Source organism: Gymnodraco acuticeps, unplaced genomic scaffold (assembly GCF_902827175.1).
Source record: "Gymnodraco acuticeps unplaced genomic scaffold, fGymAcu1.1, whole genome shotgun sequence".
In the NCBI taxonomy this organism is placed as follows: domain Eukaryota; kingdom Metazoa; phylum Chordata; class Actinopteri; order Perciformes; family Bathydraconidae; genus Gymnodraco; species Gymnodraco acuticeps.
The window spans coordinates 917,267-934,938 of record NW_022990484.1 but is presented as its reverse complement, the minus strand read 5'-3'; the positions used below and the strand labels follow the sequence as shown (position 1 = coordinate 934,938).

The 17,672-nt window shown below is 42.4% G+C and overlaps 2 protein-coding genes across 9 annotated transcripts; one reads left to right on the top strand and one right to left on the bottom strand.

The window, feature by feature from the left end:
- Positions 1–572: 572 nt before the first annotated feature.
- LOC117552762 (acyl-coenzyme A thioesterase 6-like) lies at positions 573–15,952 on the top strand. Of its 8 annotated transcripts, none has more exons than XM_034226378.1 (4): positions 573–853; positions 12,301–12,756; positions 13,891–14,093; positions 14,403–15,952. In XM_034226378.1, exons 2-4 carry the CDS (start codon positions 12,306–12,308, stop codon positions 15,009–15,011), a joined length of 1,263 nt encoding a protein of 420 aa, XP_034082269.1. In that variant the 5' UTR covers positions 573–853; positions 12,301–12,305; the 3' UTR covers positions 15,012–15,952. The 8 variants fall into 8 exon arrangements, with proteins under 8 accessions (XP_034082269.1, XP_034082267.1, XP_034082270.1 ...); XM_034226376.1 differs by lacking the exon at positions 573–853 and adding an exon at positions 7,745–7,800; XM_034226379.1 differs by lacking the exon at positions 573–853 and adding an exon at positions 7,780–7,800 and having other exon boundaries at positions 12,304–12,756.
- LOC117552764 lies at positions 5,539–7,100 on the bottom strand. Its single transcript, XM_034226383.1, has 3 exons — positions 6,990–7,100; positions 6,629–6,787; positions 5,539–6,357 (listed from the first exon to the last, which is right to left on the bottom strand). Exons 1-3 carry the CDS (start codon positions 7,025–7,027, stop codon positions 5,682–5,684), a joined length of 873 nt encoding a protein of 290 aa, XP_034082274.1. The 5' UTR covers positions 7,028–7,100; the 3' UTR covers positions 5,539–5,681.
- Positions 15,953–17,672: the final 1,720 nt, after the last annotated feature.

Here is a 17,672-nt window from a genome sequence, read left to right as displayed (position 1 = left end):
ATAAGCCATCTGTATGTCAAATATGTCTTATATGTCTTATGTCTTAAATGACATGATGAATTGGAAATGGGGGACCCTGATGTAAACAAGACGAAAGTCTTTCTCTGGTCTGCATCCCCTTAACAATTGTATGTTTTGAGCTGTACTGTACTGTACCCAATATACAAGCTGTTAATAAACTTTTCAATCAATCAATCAATCAGGTTGTTAACATCGCAATTTATCAGTGGATGTTTGCTGGAACTACTTGTAAACAGCGTGTTTCCTGACGGACACACACAGCGTGACTCCGGTCAGGTAGAGACCGGTCTCAAGTCAGCACCGCTGCAGACTCGCTGTTTGAGGGCTTGATAGCCCACTCCCCCTCCACACTCGTTGCTTTGGAACAGCCCTCAATATGGCGGACCCTCCGCGTGAACGCGCGAACGGAGTGGTAGGGTGTAGGGGTAGGGTGTAGGGGGCGGTTTGGGAATGGGCCGGAGTTCACTCCATCACGGAGGGGTAGGGTCGAGGGAGTGGTTTGGGATTGGGCCTCACTGTTGGTTGGCGCCTCCATTTCCTTTCCCCCCTATTTAATTAGACGGAGCCGGAAGGGAAAGGTGTGTGTGCAGCAAGAGGGATCGGCGGAGCAACACGCTCATCTGTTTAGCAACCAGCAGTTAGGTCGTTTAAAGTCCGTGTTACCGTTTGTCTGATCCACCGTCCACCGTCATCATACCCTTCTGTCGCTTCACGTTCCCGGATTATTGTTTACAAAACTGAAAGGAGCCGGTCATCTCCCAACCACCTTAAAAACCAGGACTGGATTTTCAAAACCGACTGGATTGCTAAAACTGACTGACATTCTCCCGTGGTAATTGACTGTTTTATTTATTTTGAAGAAAACCCGAAGTGGAACATTTTGGATTTAACATTGAACTGTGGGAAGACGAATTGTTTGATTGTTTGGGGGGTATTCAAAAATACACTTGCTATTTGTGATTATGATTTTGAGTTGTGTCCTTTCTTATATTCTTTCACACACAGTGACGTCACGAGCTACCCACAATGCAACGCGCGCCATATATATATATATATATATATATATATATAAATACGCCATTTTCCTGGAGGTGCTAATATCCTGGAGGTGCTAATATAAACAGCTAGGTAATGTAGCCAGGCAGAGCGCACTAGGTTTTTTTTCTGAATTAACGACCGAAGAAATCGCTGCATGTCTTCGGATTACATCTCTGGACTTGAGGGGTGTGCTCTAGATCGTTACCAGCGTAAACTAGAGCTGTGTGGGTTGTCCGATTGCCCTTACAGACTGCCTGCAGATGTATGGAAAAACGACTCTCGAAAGTGGCCTTCGGTCGATTTTGGCAGCATCTACGTCTATCTTCTGCAAACACCAGGTGAATACCCCACTTGTCACAATAATATTATCATGCCAATGCATACATGTGGTATTTTAGAGTTGACTAGATATTGATTAAGGCAATAGACTATGATATTCTGCTTGCACCTCGTGTGAAATGGTGGATACCGGAAGTACGGTGTCGCCCTCGGCCCAAAACCCGTATGTGTGTGTGAAAGAATTTTAGTGGGAATGCTGTTAACAGCATTCCAACTAACTGTTCTTCTACGCACAATTTTTTTAAATTATTATTATTCCGCAGGTATTTTGGCCCTCTTCTCCTCCCGCATTGAACATCGCAGAAACTCCGTTCAAACATCAAAACGTTCAGCTCGGTCGGGAATCGATGGCTATTACTTTTCTCATTCATAACTTTCATAATTCCAGAGAGATAGAGATAGAGATAGAGAGATACATCACATTTTTAACATTGAAGTCAATGGAGGAAATCTTCAGACTTCAACAAATCTTCATGCGATTCAACTGCTAACTGTTCATTCATACTTTCACTCATAAACCTCATTCCAACTTTAAAATGTTACACATCTTTCTGACATTATTCGTGTAAAACAACTTTTAAATCTGATTCTTACTTTTAGAGATATTAAACATTGTTCAGACCTTGTTTTAGAGGGTTTTTTTCAGATTTTAACATTAACTAGAGTGTGTGATGTCACAGCTAGAGTGAAGGACATCTTGAAATTTGCCTTCATATATTTTTTTTAAACTGCCATAATTCCCAAACCCTACATTCCTGAGACATAATTTATCATGACAAACGCAGGAAAACATCTCGTAGCTTGAAAAATGACAAATAATTAGGCAAAAAATTATTAAACAAAATGCCTCTTGAGGGCATGAAGTGACAAAAACGTTCAACATTCCTCCATTAAAGCCCATTGTAATTTCAGGCAGATATTTCCTCACGGTAGCAGCCGCACACCTTTAGTTAAACTGCCAAAAAGGCCACATTATTAACCCGAAAGTACACAAAAATTACACTTCAGATACTCAACTTCCTTGACATGCTTCACGTTTTGAAATTTCACAGATATCTGTTACGGTTCTTCCACAAAACGTTCACATGTAAGAGGTTCATCTCTCATTCAGAACAATGGAAACCTGTGATCTCTACAGAGCTCGTTAGCTCAAATATAAACACCTGTGTAATGGAACACGATGATGTCATCACTCCAACTGACATGCAGCAGACTTCAACAGTCCAGCCGTGAAGACATCTTCGGGACAGTTTTGAGATTTCTTCAAATGTCGTTGCCATGGCAACACAATGCTCGCCATGAAACACGGTTTTCTCATAACTTCAGTGAAAATACTCCAAACAGCCCAAAACTTCACAGGTTTGGTAACGATGCAACCATCAACGCATCTAAGCGTATTATGGGGTGTCATCAAATGCCGTTGCCATGGCGACAGATCATTCGCCATCAAGTTAGTTCAGAAATTTGCAGTTCAAATATTCTGCTGCTTTTCCAAGCCTTTTTACTTTATTTTCTTCTCTCATCACACATTCAAGCTCCCTGTGTTCATCTATCATTTCAATCTAAATTCTTCACTTTCTTCTTACACATTTCATTTTAATCTAAATTCTTCACTTTCTTCTTACACATTTCATTTTAATCTAAATTATTCACTTTCTTCTTACACATTTCATTTTAATCTAAATTCTTCACTTTCTTCTTACACATTACATTTCAGCATAGCAGTTTAGCGACAGCTTTTCAGCATAAAGCATTCCCACTAGCAATTTCTTCAGGAATTGCATTCTCTAGTTTATAATGTCATTCAATGTTGGGTGTTTACAGTGAGATGTATACACCTTTGTGCAGACTTACTAAAACTGACTGACTAGCCAAATCTGAAACGTCAGGAGAGAGACCTGACTGGCACCCCAAATAACCTAAATAAGTAAACTGTCATAATACTGCAGCCAAAAATTATGTGATTTTAAAAGCTTTCCTAAAAAAATGGAGGCATTATCTCATTCAATTATGTATATATAAAATAATCAAAAGTCAAATGTGTTTCAGTTTATGGATATTGCGATCCAACACCTGTTGCAAGTTTATAATGTCACTTACTTGTTAAGGATGCGCAGTGATGCCTTTATAAGTGTGGCAAGACAAATAAGCTTAAACTCGATTTAAACTAATATATAAGCTGTTTTTTTGTAAGTTTAAGGAAGTCAAACCACACATCCTGTCTGTGCTTCATACAATAAAGCCATCTGTCCTATCAGCTGTTGTGAGGCTTTTATTGTGAAAGAGCCTTAGCTTCCTGTTGCTACGGTGGCCCTGAAGTGCAAGACACCACAGCATTTCACAAAACGCAACAGCATTTCACGAAACACCACAGCATTTCAGAAAACACAACAGCATTTCACAAAACGCCACAGCATTTCACAAAACGCCACAGCATTTCACGAAACACCACAGCATTTCAGAAAACACAACAGCATTTCACAAAACGCCACAGCATTTCACAAAATGCCACAGCATTTCACAAAACGCCACAGCATTTCAGAAAACGCCACAGCATTTCACATTGGACGGAAAGGGTATTCCTTCGGGAGAACACTTCTTGTTTGTGATTGGACAGAGCCAGCCAGAGAAGCACTGCTGTGATTGGTTGTTTTTGCTGCCAGTCAAGAAATTACGCTTCGTGATTGGCCCAACACATCAGCCGTTAGCTGTTAGCACACACTCAGAGCTCACAGCTCCTCATATCTGTTCAGAAACTGGACAAAAGTTAAACATATACAAAACACAGACTGTCTATGTCATGGTGAATACAGTCGCTGCTTTATTTATGTCTGTATGACGTTGTTGTGAGTGTGGACGGAGCAGCTACAGGTTAGTTTAGCCTGATTGATCCGATTCCGATAGGATTTACATGGAGATACGGCCCACCCCCTACCAGCGTCTTGTTTGAATGACAGGAGTAAACACAGAATTAATGCTTTATTCATTCATGGTTTTTAAGGGGCTTATCTCCATGTAAATACTATGGTAGACCACCCAATATTCGCATCGCTCTAATTAGGCCATAAGGTGAACCCTGTTATCGTTTCAACCCGCTCCACAGAAGTGAAACTACACAATCTTTAGTTCATAAAAAAGAACGAGTCATGCTTATCCACCAAAAAAAATATCGTCGCTAAAATTCCTGCCAATTCTTCTAGGCACGTAATTATTGGCTGAACTAGTCCCTTCGAAGCGTAATAATATCTTGGTCCAAAGTCGTGCCACGGTTCGTCACGTGATCGTGCTACACCAATTGGGTAGCTGCATATTGTCAACAGAAGTGAAAGATGGCGGCCGCCATGGTTACGCTAAACCAGACCAAATGGATTCTAAACAGTGCTGTATGCTTGTTTTATGTCATGTTTTGTCATATGTCTTAATACATCACTAAGTCCGAGGTATTTGCGTTATATACGCGGTATTTGTGAGAGGTTTTACTATCTGGGAACAGAGTTGACCATCGAATCAACATTGACTAGCAGCGTTTATCAGCCAACTCCAGCTACAAACAATTTCCCCACGGGGATTAATAAAGTATATCAAACTCATATTTATCAAACTATCATTCCTGGACTGCCATGTTCACATCGCTAGGTTCATTGGGATTATTCCATTAGACTGAGGACTTTTTGTCTGTCTGTTGTTACCCTGTACACGTTAAATGCACTCTTAAAATAAACATGACTTGATTTCTGCGTCCAAGAAGAAGGTTAACTTGTTACGTTAAGTAATTTAGATCAATAAAATGCAGTACTTCCAGGCTGAAGACTTTTCTTTTTGTTGCTGCTTTTAATTGAACTATTCATATCTTAGACTGCACTGTAACTTTTATCCATGTATTTTTTCTTTTAATGTTTCTTTTATTAGCTTTTCTTTTGAATGACTGATTTTAAATGCCATTTTCTTAATGTCTTTAATTTTTTGTAAAACACTTTGAATTGCCTTGTGTTGAAAAGTGCTATATAAATAAACTTGCCTTGCCTTACTTATACCAATGTCCATTGATTCATTTATTTACTCATTCATCCCTCCACAAATGAAAACAACACTGATGAACCATAAAAACGAGATTTATTACAAATATAAAAGGTATGACATAGAAAACAGTAGAAGGACATGTAATGTAGTATAATTGATTGGTGTCAGGCTGGGCGGAGCGGCTGATTGGTGCTGTGATTGCCTCAGCTGGTTAAAAGAGTCCTGCTGATTATACTCTGTTCTAGTACCAAAAACAAACGTATCTATGAGTGATGTGACACTTCTACTAGTGTCAGTTGGGCAAGGCTAGTGTCTAGACTCAAAACTGTGTCCCATGATGCACAATGTCCCAGTCTGTTAAGCAGTGATACAATGCGTGATGATCCAGTTAAATGTCGAACAGTTAAACCTAAAGCCAAGGACTTGGGTGTCTGCTTGCGGCCCTTGGAAGCAAGGTACACAATGTCTTGACAAACAGACAACACTTTCAAATGTACGTCATCATCAATGTTGACATAATGATCCAGTGTTGGCTCCTCAGTGGCACCTATAATCCAGCTGAGCAGATTATATAGTCCAATGGGGACAACAGTTTGAGATTCAGTGACATTTACATTTTCAGAAGTGGGAGGCCATGGGCATGACATGCCAGGAGTGTCACTAAGCAGTCTTTTAAAAAAAAACGCTGCTGTATACAGTGTCCTTGTGTCCTCATGTGTTGTTTGGCACTTTGTTCTCCCTGTTTCATTGTCGCTGTCTGTCTGGCTCAATTCACTGGACTGTGTTGTTTCCGTACCGGATGGATCTGGTAGCATGTCCACGAGTGCATCCTTTGACAGAGTCTCAGCAAAAACCAGTTCGCAGACGTTGCGCTTGGTGGGCATGTGAAACGCTAGCTGAGGGAAATCTTGAGCCAGCCTCTTCTTCAACAGATCCTGTCTGTAACACAACAAAACAGTGACAATTACGAGTCACAGGAGTACTATCAAAAGCAGAGTGGTGGAGGTGATACAAGACATTACAGACTAGAACCTATCTGCCATACAGCACATTTAACACCAAAGAAGCCAAATAAAGGCCCACATCATCACAAACAACACTACACACTACACATCATGGGGGTTTCTCCAAACAGGCCTGTCATACACATTTTGTTTAAAGCTGGCCTTGCACATGATAAATAATAAGACTTGTATTACATTGCAGTTACCTGTAGTTTGAAGCATCAACACCTTCGTTTGCTTTCACCATGTCAATGAAGGCCTGCCTCAGCTGGCCCATTCTAAGCACCTCATTGTTGACAAGCAGCCTCTGGCGGATGATCCTCTCACAGAACAGCTTGTAACTGGCATCAAACATTGCCTCATCCCTACAACACATGAATGAGAAGTAAATAAATGGATAAATGAATAAGTGTTGTGATTGTGTGCACATATAACAGAAGGAAATTGGATGTTTACTTATAATGTTAAGTATGTGTATATATATATATAGCCATCGCCGACACACACCTGGACTTCAGTCTGGTGGTAGTGCAAATAGGTAAAGCAATCCAAGGAGAAATAACTTACTGTTCTGTCTCTGGTTTGTCAGGTCTCAGCAAAAACATGGTGTACTGACTGTAACAGCTTTTGTGGTACCGCACCTCCAGAGCCACACAGTCTTTGTCTTTTATATGTAAAAGAACACTTTGGTCATCTTTCTTCTCAGCAGCTTTCTGCAATTTGCCTAAACGGAAAAAAAGGACAACTCAATGAGTTTGTTGACGTATCTCTCACACATAATTGTACCTTTCAGTTATTCAACCACAGAGAATGTGTGTGTGTGTGTGTGTGTGTGTGTGTGTGTGTGTGTGTGTGTGTGTGTGTGTGTGTGTGTGTGTGTGTGTGTGTGTGTGTGTGTGTGTGTGGTGTGTGTGTAGTGTGTGTGTGGTGTGTGGGTGGGGGAGGGGGTTTGCTTACCTGCTTTTAATGTTTCAGCCTTACACAGTTGATCCCTTTGTCGCTTGCCTGCTTTGATGATCATTTTCTCCTTCATCTTGCATATAATGCACAGGGCAGGAAGGACGGGGCCAGAGCCTGCGATTGGCAGGCCTGACCTTGATCGTAGCTTCTCTGTTTGGCTTCGGTACGTGCTGCGAGACGTCGATGGGATGGGCTCGACCTCAAGGTCCTCCCTAACGTCTTGATCTCCCTCACGTGCGAGCCGTCTTTCCACCTTCGTCATGGCCTTTGTGTCGGTAAACCTTATGTAGCATGTGTGGTGGAAGCCAGCGTCCTCAGGAATATCTTCGAACTCGAAATCAAGACAGTGCTTGTGGTTTTCAGCCACCACGTTCCGAGAGTCTCCCTTCAAGCCGAGCGACCGTTGTAAGCTTGTCCTGTACGTATTCCATCTTGTATTGGTAAAACAATCAACCTTTTCGTGCTTCACAGACGTAATATGCATGTAACAATGTTTGTGTGTTGACAATTTTGACTTTTTGAGACTTTCTGGTGCGTTTTCCTCGTCTCCGCTACTCGATGAAACCATGGCGGCCGCCATCTTTCACTTCTGTTGACAATATGCAGCTACCCAATTGGTGTAGCACGATCACGTGATGAACCGTGGCACGACTTTGGACCAAGATATTATTACGCTTCGAAGGGAATAGTTCAGCCAATAATTACGTGCCTAGAAGAATTGGCAGGAATTTTAAGGACGACATTTTTTTTTGGTGGATAAGCATGAATCGTTCTTTTTTATGAACTAAAGATTGTGTAGTTTCACTTCTGTGGAGCGGGATTTCTTTTCTAAAGGACTTTTCGAGGTTCACCTTGCGGCCTAAATCGCTCGAGTTTCACTGCGGCTGTCAGCTGTTTGCTCCTGTCATTCAAACAAGAGGTGCTGGAGAGGGGGCGGGGCGTATCTCCATGTAAATCCTATGGGAGATACCAACTACAACAAAATGAACATATTTGACCGTAATTTAATTGTAATACACGTTTCAAAGTGATGCCGAAGCAACTACATACTGACCCGGTGACGACATTACCTATTGACGCAGCAACCACTGTAAGTTATATTCTTGTTTAATTAGACTTCTGTTTCATTTATTCGACTCTGTATAATTGTTATTGTAGCTTAAACGGCTAAATCGCGTTTGAGAGATTTTAAATCTCAGATCTGCTCAGGCGAAACCTGCTTCACAGGTCTCAGCACTCAAGCCTGCATTAATATAGGCAGGGCCAGTCTATTGATAGCGTGAAGTACAACCGTGTGACTCAGTCATTTTTTACCTTAAAAAGCATTTAAATACCGCATTTAAAAATCTGATGAACTCAGTGTGCATCTGGACCCGGTGACGACATTACCTATTGACGCAGCAACCACTGTAAGTTATATTCTTGTTTAATTAGACTTCTCTGTTTCATTTATTCGACTCTGTATAATTGTTATTGTAGCTTAAATGGCTAAATCGCTTTTGAGAGATTTTAAATCTCAGATCTGCTCAGGTGAAACCTGCTTCACAGGTCTCAGCACTCAAGCCTGCATTAATATAGGCAGGGCCAGTCTATTGATAGCGTGAAGTACAACCGCGTGACTCAGTCATTTTTTACCTTAAAAAGCATTTAAATACCGCATTTAAAATCTGATGAACTCAGTGTGCATCTGGACCCGGTGACGACATTACCTATTGACGCAGCAACCACTGTAAGTTATATTCTTGTTTAATTAGACTTCTCTGTTTCATTTATTCGACTCTGTATAATTGTTATTGTAGCTTAAACGGCTAAATCGCTTTTGGGAGATTTTAAATCTCAGATCTGCTCAGGCGAAACCTGCTTTACAGGTCTCAGCACTCAAGCCTGCATTAATATAGGCAGGGCCAGTCTATTGTTGCCCATCAGCTGTAGATAGTTAACTAATTAGAGGGGCGTGGCCCTACAGCTGTGAGAACTGAGCAATCAGGCGTCCATTTTGGGTAGCTCTTTCCTGGAGCGTCAGCTTCAGCGTCAGAAAGCCAAAGACTGACAAAGACATTGGAGTCCTACAGGAGTAAGACTGACAAAGACATTGGAGTCCTACGGGAGTAAGACTGACAAAGACATTGGAGTCCTACGGGAGTCACGAGGGAGGCAAAGAGGAGGCAAATCCTACTCTGATTAAGCTGGTGTCTTATTTCTCTTTTCTTTAGTTTTCTAGCCCCTCATGCTATAATCATGTGTATTTTCTCCATTCCTGTTCATGTGTCTTCTCGCAATTATCACTGGCCCCGTGTATCTCCTAATTGATATAACCGGCCTGCTCTCGTCTATCCCACGTGCTCCACTGAGATCCAACATCTAGTTTCTGGTGGCCTGTGGAATTGCCAGTCAGCTGTTCCTAAGGCTGACTTCATCTCTGGCTACGCCTCCCTGCAGTCTCTGGATTTCCTTGCTCTCACTGAGACCTGGATTACTCCATCCAACACATCCACCCCAGCAGCTCTCTCCACTGCATATTCCTTCTCCCATACACCCAGACCCACTGGCAGAGGAGGTGGCACTGGTCTCCTGCTCTCTCCCAAATGGAGCTTTTCCCTCTTCAAACTACCTAACTTCACTCCTTCCACCTTTGAATTCCATGCCGTCACAGTAACCCATCCTATACAGTTAACCATTGTTGTTCTCTACCGTCCACCAGGCGCCTTGGGGGACTTCTTGGAGGAATTAGATAATCTCCTCTCACACATCCCTGAAACTGGCCCTCCCGCTGTACTTCTCGGAGACTTCAACCTCCAGACGGGGAAGATAGACGAACTAACATCTCTGTTAACCGCCTTTGCTTTCTCACTGTCTCCGTCCCCACCGACTCATAAAGCTGGCAATGTCCTTGATCTCATATTCTCAAGGAACTGCGCTACTTCGAACCTCTCTGTAAACCCGCTCCACACATCCGATCACTTCTTCATTTCATTCTCTCTACCCCTTTCCAAACATAACAAACTAATCTCTTCTCATCCTGCACTTGTCCGCCGTAACCTTCACTCCCTCTCCCCCTCTACCTTTGCCTCGTCGGTGCTCTCAGCCCTCCCTTCCTCTGACTCGTTCCAACTCCTGCCACCAAACTCTGCTGCAGAAACTCTCCTCTCTACTCTCTCATCCTCTGGACTCTCTCTGTCCTCTCACATCTCGGCAGGCTCGTCAGTCCCCTCCTGCTCCCTGGATAAATGATGCACTGCGTGCTAATAGAACCGTCCTTAGGGCAGCAGAGCGGAAACGGTGGGAATCCAAACACCGTGACGACCTCCTAACCTATCAGGCTCTCCTCTCCTCTTTCTCTGCTTTGATCTCTCAGGCAAAAAGCACTTTCTTTCAAGATAAGATCCAATCTTCCTATTCCAATCCTAAAACACTATTTTCCATCTTCTCCACCCTCTTGGACCCTCCAAAAGCCCCTCCCCCCTCCTCACTTCTGTCAAGCGACTTTGTTACCCACTTTGAAAAATGTTGATGATATTCGCTCTTCTTTTTCTGACTCACCTATACTCACCGCTGGGTCACCAGACCTTCCTTCCACCAACACACTAACCTCCTTTTCCCCTCTCTCTCCAAGTGAGGTTCTTACCCTCATTACTTCTGCCCGCCCTACCACCTGTCCTCTGGACCCTATCCCTTCAAACCTCCTTTAGACTATCGCTCCTGATATTCTACCGTTTCTCACCCATTTCATCAACACTTCTCTAACTTCTGGTCACTTTCCAAACAGTCTCAAGGATGCAAGAGTAAACCCTCTCCTAAAGAAAACCCACTCTCAACCCGTCTGATGTTATAAACTACAGGCCTGTCTCTCTCCTCCCGTTCCTGTCTAAATCACTTGAACGCGCTGTCTTTAAACAACTCTCCTGTTATCTCAATCAGAACAACCTTCTGGATCCGCACCAGTCTGGTTTCAAGGCAGGTCACTCCACAGAAACTGCTCTCATTGCTGTCACGGAGGAACTGCACACTGCCAAAACTGCATCCCTCTCCTCTGTCATCATCCTGTTGGACCTGTCTGTCCAACAGTCTGTCGAGCGTTAGAACTATTAACGAAGCACTTTTATACTAATAAAGGACTGGCTTACCTAAAGCCAGTTGAGTAGCACTTGAAATGTTTGGCTCTATGAAACCTGATGTACTTATATGATTCTGTTTTCTTCAAGGTTGTGTCTTCCTGGTCGAATGTACTTATTGTAAGTCGCTTTGGACAAAAGCGTCAGCTAAATGCAATGTAATGTAATGTAAAAGTACAAAATATTTTTTGGACGGACACTATAATTTACAGTTTTTTACCATGTTCAATCTGAATTTTCTTTAAAATAAAAAACATCTATATTGAATCTGACTTTTCTACATCCAACTCACAGGTTTATCATTACTTTGAGAAAAAAGATTATTAATTTAACCCTTTTAGAAGGGAAGATATGGTCATTTGTTCTGGGAATGTCATTTTCGAGCCTGAAACCTGAAAAACAGGCTCGGGGTTTAACAGGTCTGCTAACATCTCAGAGACATCTGGCATGCTTCAAAAGAACCAAACAACTCATATAATGGTTTAATTTTTAAAATCAGAATGTATTTTACGCTGCTATGGACAGTCTTGCACAAATGTACATTCTCAAAGATATTGAAGTGACTATTGTGTTGTATATATTGATTGTTGTGCTTTAATTTAGGTCTTAATGTGTGCATATGTATAAATGTGTCTTTTGATTGTGTATATGTAGGTATATGTCACATATTTTTATATATATTTGTTTTTGTATTCGGGGTTGTGGGAAACTGTATTTTGATCTCTCTGTCTGTACACACAAACTGGAAGATTGACAATAAAGTTGACTTTGACTTTACTATTTATAAATCTTCTCCCATGTTCCAGAAGAGATGTCCTCCCAGGTCCGACTGCGGCTGCTGCCCAGAGCCAGATGCATGTTCGACGAGCCGCTCCAGGTGAAGGTGGCCGGGCTGAGGTCCAGACAGGTGGTCACCCTGAGAGCCAGAGCCACGGACGAGAAGGGAGTGATGTTCAGCTCCATGGCCACATACGAGGCTGATGGGAGCGGGGAGTTGGACCTGCAGAGAGACCCCTCCCTCAGCGGGACCTACACCGGGGTCCAGACCATGGGCCTGCTGTGGTCCATGAGGCCAGACACCTTGCACAAAATGTTCACAAAAACATGTTCACTGAACCCCCAGGTGGTGAAGTTCTCTGTGCACGAGGAGGAGGGCGGGATGCTGGCGGAGGCGACCAATGAGAGGCTTCTGGTTGGAGACGGGGTCATCCGGCGCCCGGTGAAAGATGGGAATATTCGTGGAGTCCTGTTTACTCCCCCAGGTTAGTCCGTTTCTCTATTCCTCCTCAAATCAAACAGTAGTGCATGGCCACAGCCTGATAAAGCTATTTCCTTTTTTCACACAAGTCCATTGTCAAACAAAAACAATTATAATGACTTCAGGAACCAATATGTTGCTGAGAGGCTGAGGTCGGGCCTGGTTGTCTGACACGCTTGGAAAAAGGATGTGTTCAGGCCCCAAAAATGCTTTGAATAAAATCTTACATGAATGAAATTGGTTGGCTTATTATCACATGTACAAGCATATAGTCTGTATAATCCAGTTATCAAAAGTTGCGGTCAACAAAAAATACACCGACCCACTCACGCTCTCTTCCACACACACACACTTCACACAGGTGATTATATTTACTATGAGTGCCGCCAATAATGGGACCCAACTAATTCAACCCATAATTGATCACAAAATAATAAATCATAATAATATATACAAAGACTAATAACCAAGTATAACCAACCAAAAAACATTTATTAAATCTACAACGCAAAGTACCACTTTCTGATATTCATGGCTCCAACAACACTATTAATTAAAAACATAAATTGTATATAAGAAGCTGACATAGTCACCGGGACTTCACAGATTAGTTTGGCTGTCTTCCATTTTTAAGCCTCGATTTGCGCATTTTGCTGTTACCTTCTTGTTTTTTTGTAACAAGAAGTGACATGAGAGGTCGGAGCAGGGATTGAGATCGTAAACTCTCCAAATCTTTTTTTGTGGTTTAATAAATCAAGTAAGTAAGCATGGTTATTTTGTCATAGACTTCTATACAATCTGACTGGGCAGTTGGATAGAGCTGGATATTAGAAATACTGCAGGTTTAAGGCACTCATGCATTGGCTTCAGTTTTCAGAATCAGAATACCTTTACACGTCCTACAGAGGGGACATTTTGATTGTTACAGCAAAGTGAAGAGTCAGAAATAGCAACATATCAATTCAGATGCAAGCACAAAATATTTAAGATAAAATTAGAAATTACACAAATTACACCGTACAAAAATACACATCAAGGTGGACAACAGAAAGTACCAATAACAGTTTTAAAAAATAAATAAGTGTAACTGTAACCGACCTGTAGTTCTTAATCTATCTTTGTGTTTGTCTTTATTCAGGAGAGGGTCCGTTCCCTGCTGTGTTGGATCTGTACACTTTTAGTGGAGGTTTGTCAGAGAAAAGGGCCTCTCTGCTGGCCAGCCGGGGATTTGTGGTTCTGACTGTAGCGCTGTACGGCCACGATGACATGGCGAAGAACATCAAAGAGGTCCATCTGGATTATTTTGAAGAAGCAATAGCGTTTTTAAAGAAACAAGATAAGGTGAGTACAGGCCACATTTTTTTAAATCTTCACTGAAGGTGCTGAAGTTGCAAAGATGTTAGATTATTTCTCAGTGGCAAAAGTCCCATGTATGATTACTTACAAAATAGCTAACCTTATGGGCATCATAATAAATGCTGAAAAGCTTTTATCCAAAGTGACTTAAAGTGCATTCAACCACGAGGAAACAAACTCAAAAGCAAGAATCCCGCAGTTACATTTTCTATCTATAAGCCAAACCAGATTCTACTGCATTAGCTTCACTTAAAGCCAAAGAAAGCAGCTCACAGTTTGCTTGTTTGTCCACAGGTTGGCAGTAAAGCAGTCGGTGTTATATCCCTTTCTAAAAGTGGAGATCTTGCCCTATCAATAGCCTCTAACCTGCCAGATGTTGGAGTCACGGTGTGGATCAATGGCTGCTCTGCCAACACCATGTTACCCCTCTACTACAATAAGAGCCAGATCCTCCCCGCGTTAATGTGTGACCTGAGCAGGATGATTCCCACAGACTCAGGGGCGTTTAACTGCAAATATGTGATGCAAAATCCGCTGGCAGAGGAGAACAAAGCCACCCTGATCCCCATCGAACGAGCCAAGGGACGCATCCTCTTCGTGGCTTCGGAGGACGACCTCAACTGGGACAGCAAGGCCTACATGGAGAACATGGTGGAGCGACTGCAGCGACACGGGAAGGACAACTTTGAGAGTGTGTGTTACCCCGGAGCGGGACATTGCCTGGAGCCTCCGTACGGACCCTACTGCCCCTCCAGTTTCCATGGGGTTGCAGGCAAGCCGGTCCTGTGGGGGGGGGAAGCAACGTCCCACGCAGCAGCTGAAGTCCACCTGTGGAGAAAGATCCAGGAGTTTCTCAGGACTCACCTGAGCTGTGATGCTCCGCAGACTAAAGCCAGATTATAGACAGAAATATCATCATATGATAGATAAACACATGGATAACTGTAAATAATTGTACAGCGAATCATGTCATGTTTGATTTGATGATAGTTGAAGCACTGAGAGAAAGACATGCTTAATTTGTTGCCTTAGATTTGTAAATGTACTTATCTATGCTTTTAAGAAAGTGACATGGCTGTGTGTGGATGAGTTGAACAATTGAGTTGATTTTTAAAATCTTTTTATTGATTTTTTATTTGATTTTTTTAATCTTTTTTTTTTTTTAATAACCAATTTTCCTCCTGGTCTCTCGCACCCCCCTTGTCATGCCTCTGCGCCCCCCACTTTGAGAACCACTGCTCTACATCAACAGAAAAATGTGGGATATCAAATAATTCTGGCCACTGTTTCCGTCTCTCCTGAGATGACGTTGAGAGGATATCTGTGTCTGCTGTACTTGTTGTGTCACTCAAGATTTCATCAGATGTTGAGACAGGTACCAGCTCAAGTAAAGGGATGACTTTGATTGTTGCTTTTTCTGGAAGTTCTTCCATATCTGTCAGATTGCATAGTTCATAATTGAATTCAGGATCTTTGAATTGGAGACAGCAGTTGTAATGTAGTCCCAGTGATTCTTTAATCTGGCTCATCAAATCCTCCACTGTAGCAGGCCTCATATTCAGGATGACCTTTCTTATATCCTCCTCCCTGAGAATGACCCTCAAGGTCATTTTCTGGTGTGCCGTCATCTTTGGAATAAACATAATGATTAGCTCATTCGTAATATGCATGTCCTCAAGAACAGTTGGTTGCCATGAAAGAAAGCTGTAAAATATGGCCATTTAGGCCTATATTTAGACTCCAGTGGGTGCCATGTTGCTCAGCTTGATTGCAGCAATCACACTTGTAACTTTTAGCACAGAATATAACTCTTGAGTGTCACTATTAAATTGTCTCCAAATCTGTATGCTGGAAGAGGGAAAACATCATTCAGTTCTTTTAGTTGCACCACACACAGAGAGGGGTTAGGGCTGTCACAGAGTTCGAAAGATCTGAAATGCTCATGGTACTATGCAGTCATCGTTTTGCAGACAAACAGGATCTCTGTGTTGATTGCCACAATCTGTTTGATTTGCTTAAATTCAGGGAGACCTGAGCATGAACCAACAGAGAGTATCATATCGGCACAATATCTAATTCCATCGACAAAAACTGATGATGCAACAAGAACTGTTGCAAGCTGAGGAATTCTCTGGCAGAAAACGTGTTGGACATTCTCAGGGTAAGATGTGATTGGTGCCGTAGTGACCTTATCCATTTCAACTGAGGGCTTGAAAAATGAACTTGTGTCCAAATAGTAAGCCATCATCTTTTGATGCTTTACAGCCAGTGTAAGAGCAACATTTCTGAAGTTGTGTGCATTTCTAATGACCCGTTTAAAGAATTTGTGCTTTCCCTCGAAACGCATTGTCCAGACATCTGAAAGCGGACCGAATGCCTTAATCAGCTGAGTATAATGCTCAATGAAGTGGTGTTTTGGACGTAATCTCAAATCAGGGAATGTAGTTTGCAACAGTTCTCTGTGTTCTGACACTTTGCAATCAAGGAAGTGTATTGACTCTTCAGTGTGCCTTGTTGCTACTGCCAACTCAACAATGTCTTTAAGGAGCATCAGAATGTTCCATGCATTGTCCCCTTCAGGTACTTTATGACCAATGAGAAGTGGGAGCAGTCTGATTAGAGCCCAGTTCTCATGGCCATTTCCACCTATGGTCCCTTTGGTAGAGAAGCCATGTGCAATAGGCTGTGGCTGGTCAGTTTTATCATTAAAAGCATATGCAAAGGATTTGATTGCAAGGTTCAGTGTTTCTAAGGTGAAATATTTCTTAGAAATCAGGTCTGAAAGACAGAGCGATAACTCAACAGGAACAATGCCTTCAAAAAGATCATGCAGGATGTCAGGGGGGTAACCGCGAACAACATGAAAGTGCTTCAGACTGTCTGTCAATACACATCCTCGTTTCACACCATACTTTCTAGCCATAGTGGGATCCTGCTTTACCTCCTGCACTTACCGGTTGTGAGTGTCTTTATTTCGGAGTTCAAAGTTGCCTGAAGTTACTTCTTTGTCTTGGATCTGGCTCCTCGTCACCATGCAGAACCTGCAGAACCTGCAGGACCTGTCCACTGCAAAGCTCTCGAAGAATCCTGCCAGTGAATGAGCAGCCAAGTTATCAGCAGCCACATATAACACTGTGCCTTTGACGCATGCTCCAAACTTCTCAATATAAACACCGTCTTGCTCCAAAGAAAGCAGATCTTGGATGAGAGGATGGAGAATTTTAGCATAGCCATATGTTTTTACATCAGTGGCTTTACACAAAAGAGCAAGCTGAATGGAGTGGAGTGTGGACCTGTATTTTGATGGCACATTAGCTATTACCCAATACACTGCAGTCATTTTGTGTTTTTTTCTAGATATTCCTAACGGATTGGACACTTCAAAATCATCACTGGCCCCGTCTCAGGTCGGTTAAATTAAATCCTTGCTTCCCTCACTTGCGTCGTTTCCCTGCGACTAGTCCCTCCCACCAGGGAAGCATGGAGGAGCAAGGAAACCACGAGAAGCAGGGAAATGAGTTTTAAGAGCAATGGGACGTCCTTTCCTCCGGAGCGTCACGTGAA